The 4,347-nt window shown below is 42.3% G+C and overlaps 1 protein-coding gene across 1 annotated transcript; it reads right to left on the minus strand.

The window, feature by feature from the left end:
• Positions 1–246: 246 nt before the first annotated feature.
• Positions 247–3,439, minus strand: LOC128896663 (uncharacterized). Its single transcript, XM_054160020.1, has 3 exons — positions 2,745–3,439; positions 2,369–2,655; positions 247–1,520 (listed from the first exon to the last, which is right to left on the minus strand). Exons 1-3 carry the CDS (start codon positions 3,437–3,439, stop codon positions 247–249), a joined length of 2,256 nt encoding a protein of 751 aa, XP_054015995.1.
• Positions 3,440–4,347: the final 908 nt, after the last annotated feature.

Consider the following 4,347-nt stretch of genomic DNA (forward strand, 5'->3'; position numbering starts at 1 on the left):
TGACTTAGTGGCCTGTCGGCGATCACATTTTTGACCCATCCTTCCGTCAAGTTTATCTGACAGTGCGCGTCCCTTGCTCCTTACATTTGTGTGCTGTCTTGTTTGTTCCGTATTTCCTCCTTCTGGGTTTGAGCGATGGGATGGGCCCTTCGGATCGACTGTTGGTCTTAACGCCCATCGGTGATCCTTCTTGGGTTCCTCCCATCGTCCTTTCGTTTACTTAACTCGTTTCTTGTCAGATTACTGTTACATTTTGGTTGTTGTGAAAGGGGTAGCCCTAGCCTCGCTCCCCTCTGTGATCCACTGCCTCGGCAGGACTCCGTTGGTTTCCCGTTTATTGGGTGTTTGCCGTATAGTCCCGTTTTCCGCTATCTTTGGATCTTCTCCACTTTTCCCCTTTCCTTCTCTTGTGTTTACATCTTCTAATCTCCATGGATTGATGTCGGCGAGGAATGCTATCTTTTTCGGATCAAGTGTTTTTATATCATTAGGGTCTATGATAAACTGTTCAAAGTATCTGCCTCTTTTCATCACTAATCTTGGACATTCGCATAGAATGCGTGTCGTTGTCTCTGGAGCTTCTCCGCACTGGTTACATAGATCGTCTGGACATTTGCCCATCTTGTTCAGATGTGCTTTTAAGGGAGCGTGTCCTGTTAGGACACTGCGTGTCCTGTCGCTCACCACGTTTCTCGCGTCTTCTTTCTTCAAGTTGAGAATCTGTTTGATTCTCTTTTTATTGTTTATTTCGGTGCCGAGCAGCGTTTTAGCTTGCTCGCATCCTTGTGTCTCTTTCCATTTTCTCTTTTTCATAGAGTTCCTTAGTCTCTCTATTTCCAGTGTGTATACCGTTTCTGGTATTGGGATGATTGATTCCGGCCCCATCGGAGGTTCGTCTGATTCCCTGTTTGCCAGTCTGTCCGCTTTTTCGTTGCCTATTATACCGTTGTGTCCCGGTACCCATCGTATTGTTATTCTGTTGTTTATGGCAAGTGTGTTTAATGTTATCTTGCATTTTTTGGTTATTCTTGATGTGATTTCGGCTTTGTCCAGTGCTTTGATTGCCGCTTGGCTATCTGTACATATTGTTATTCTCTTGCAGTTTATGTTCAGGTTAAGCATTTCTTGCGTGCATTCAGATATGGCTATTACTTCAGCCTGGTATACTGTAGCATATTTACAAAGTTGTTTGAAGCCTTCGTTCGATAGGCCTTTCCCGCAGTACCAGCCTGCACCGGAGAGGTTCTCTTTCCTAGAGCCGTCCGTATACCATACTATGTCGTTGTTTTGATGTAACGTGGTAGTGTTCCATGTCTCTTTGGAATCAATTTTGGTTTCGTATTTTTTCTCGAATATGTATTCTGTGATTAGTCTGTCTTTTGGGACCAGATACATGTCTTTAATTGATTCATTGCCATTCTGTTTGATTATTTGGCTGTGACCTCTGTCTATATTTTCCCAGTGACCCCAGCCGTGTAGTCTCATGGCTGTCTTCATCGCTAGTTCTTTTATTTTAACGTCTAGGGGGGAGCAGTTGGTTATTACCTCTAATGCTCTTGTTGGTGTGGTTTTTAAAGAACCGAAGGAAGTGGACTCCTTCGCCGAAAAGATCGACGCGACATAAAGACCGGGTGGCCACTAGAATAAGTAAATTAAATAAAACATTTAGCCAGTAGAGGAGCTGAATACAATTTCTGCTGTTCAAAATATGATGCTGGTAAGGTAAGGTAGGCTTTATAAACAAGCGAGACGTCAACGACAATGTATGATTGGAGCGAGCAGCTGTGCCGAGATATTGTAAATATCATTGTAATCAGAAAAATGTCACAAATGTAATATTGCAAGTCTCGCTTATTCGGCAGAGTCTAGTCGATATTTACAATAATTTTTCGAACTATATTTTACGTGTAACATGATAATCCTGGAGAGGATGCAAGGACTTGCGCATTGTCCTATTTTTGTTTCGACAATGCAAAATTGAGACTTTTCAATAGTCGTTTCCGCTAGATAAATGTTCAAGCTAGAGCGTAAGCTCCCATAGGGACTCTACTTTTGCTTTTTTCTGTCATAATTAACAATATTCAGCAGCGTATGTTAGCTTAGACAACGTGGCAGCACTGTCGCACCACCATATTGCTTCTTTTGATCGCGAAGTACTGCTGAATATTATTAATTATGACACAAAAAAGCAAAAAGTAGACTACCTATAGGAGCTTGCGCTCTAGTTTGTACATTTATCTACCGGAAACGACTATTGAGAGGTCTCGAATCTGCATTGTCGAGACAAAAATAGGACAATGCGGAACCCTTGCAGTTCCGTGTACGTATACAGTGGTGTGGAGCTGTGTGAGTGCGTACGAGCACATACAAGGCACGGGAGTCCATTCCCTTAAGGCTGTGCCTTGTATGCTATCTAGTTTCGTGGTGGCTGTGATCATGTTGGATGTTTGCCACCAGACGATGTTCCCGAATGTTGCTCTCGGTACTATGATTGCTTCGTAGATCCATTTGGTTGTTATGGGATTTATGCCCCATGTTGGATCTAGCATTCTGCATAGAAGGTTGAGGTTCTTTTTTGCTTCTGCAACTTTTGAGAAGACATGTTCTCTCCATGTCAGTTTCTCGTTTATTGTCACTCCCAGATACTTCACTTTCCTGGTGGTTTTTAGTTCTTTGTTGGCGAATTCTAATGTGCCTAGATTGGGTCTCTTTATTTTCTGACTGATAGACCTACCGATTCGTACCATTCTTCTAGGGCTATTAGTGCGTCTTGAATTCTTGTTCTGATTTGAGTCATGTTTTTTCCTTTTGCCATGAATACCACGTCGTCCGCATAGGCCATTACCATGACATTGTTGTCTTCAAGGGCGTATAGGAGACTGTCCACTGCCAGACACCATAGTAGTGGTGATAGTATTCTTCCTTGTGGGCATCCTCTTTGGACAGTGCCTTGGATCGTAGTTTCGCCTCTGCTGCTTATTAGTTTGCGATTTTCTAGCATGTGTTTGATCCATCTTATCAGACATGCTTCTACTCCGAATTCGTGGAGGGCTTGTATCATTACCTCCGTTGGTGTGCAGTTGAACGCGTCCTCTATATCGATGAAGCAAGCCACTACTATTTCTTTTTTGTTAATGACTGTTTCCACGAAGTTGACTATTTTGTGTAAGCCGGCTCTAAATGCGTTCTGAAATTTGTGTAGAGGCTTCGTGTTTAAGTTTGTGCTTGTTATGTGTCTATCTACTAATCTCTCGATGAGTTTTAGTGTTGTAGACATTAGACAAATTGGTCTGAAGACCGCTGTGTAGTCATGTTTACCCGGTTTGGGGAGGAAGACTACTTTCGTTCCTTGCCAGCTGTTTGGTATTATACCCAGAGCTAGGCTAGCTCTGATAATTTTTGTCATGTAGTTTCTTGCTTTCTCATTCGCTGTTGTCATCTTGAGTGTTTTTGGGTATATCCCGTCTGGGCCGGGGGCTTTGTATGGTTGGAATGTGTTTACTGCCCATTTCAGTTTCTCCTGGTTTATGATTTTGTTGGCCGTGTTCCAGTCAGCCGGTTGGTTGTATGCTGTATTGGAGGCGTTTGTTTCCTCTGTTGTATCTTCGCTTATTGTTAATTCTTGGAACCCTGGGAAGTGAGTGTTCATTAGAGTTTTTATAATTTCATGATTATTGTTTGTGTAGGTCCCTTCGGCATTTTTTAGGGTGCCTAGTGCTTCATGTGGTTTTGTTTCAAGTAGTTTGTATAGTCTTGCTGTTTCTTTTGCAGAGTTGAAGCTGGCGCAGTATTTCTTCCAGCTGTTTCTTTTGGCTTTTAGTACGTTGGTTGTTAGAGTTTTCTTGGCTTCTTTTACTTTGGCCCATTTGCTTGGATCGCGTTTATTCCTTCTTGCTATTTTAGTGAAATTCTTAATGAGCTTTTGTTGGTTCGCTATTTCTAGTTCCACCAAGCTATGTCGATTTTTGTTTTGCACTCTTTTTCTTCGGTGCTGTTCTCTCAGGCTTCGGCAATAGTTTTGGTTAATGCCTCGGCTGCAATGTTTAGCTCTGTGCTATTGCTGCCGTATCTCAATGGGAGGTTGTTGATCTTTGTGTCTATTTCTTCCATGAATTCAGTCCATCTGGTTTTTCTTGGGTTTCTTCTGCTGATTGGTGTTCTTGTTGTTGGCTCTTCTATTTCAAAGGATATGTATCTATGGTCGGAGAGGCTGTCTTTATCTAACACTCTCCAGTTTTTTATCCTATGAGACATTTCTCGAGTGCTGTACATTGCATTTAGTACTTCTTCTCTTGTTCTTATTACAAATGTCGGGGTGTTGCCTCTGTTGTGGCATATTAAGCCGAA

The sequence above is a fragment of the Hylaeus anthracinus genome, unplaced genomic scaffold (genome assembly GCF_026225885.1).
Source record: "Hylaeus anthracinus isolate JK02 unplaced genomic scaffold, UHH_iyHylAnth1.0_haploid 11940, whole genome shotgun sequence".
In the NCBI taxonomy this organism is placed as follows: Eukaryota; Metazoa; Arthropoda; class Insecta; order Hymenoptera; family Colletidae; genus Hylaeus; species Hylaeus anthracinus.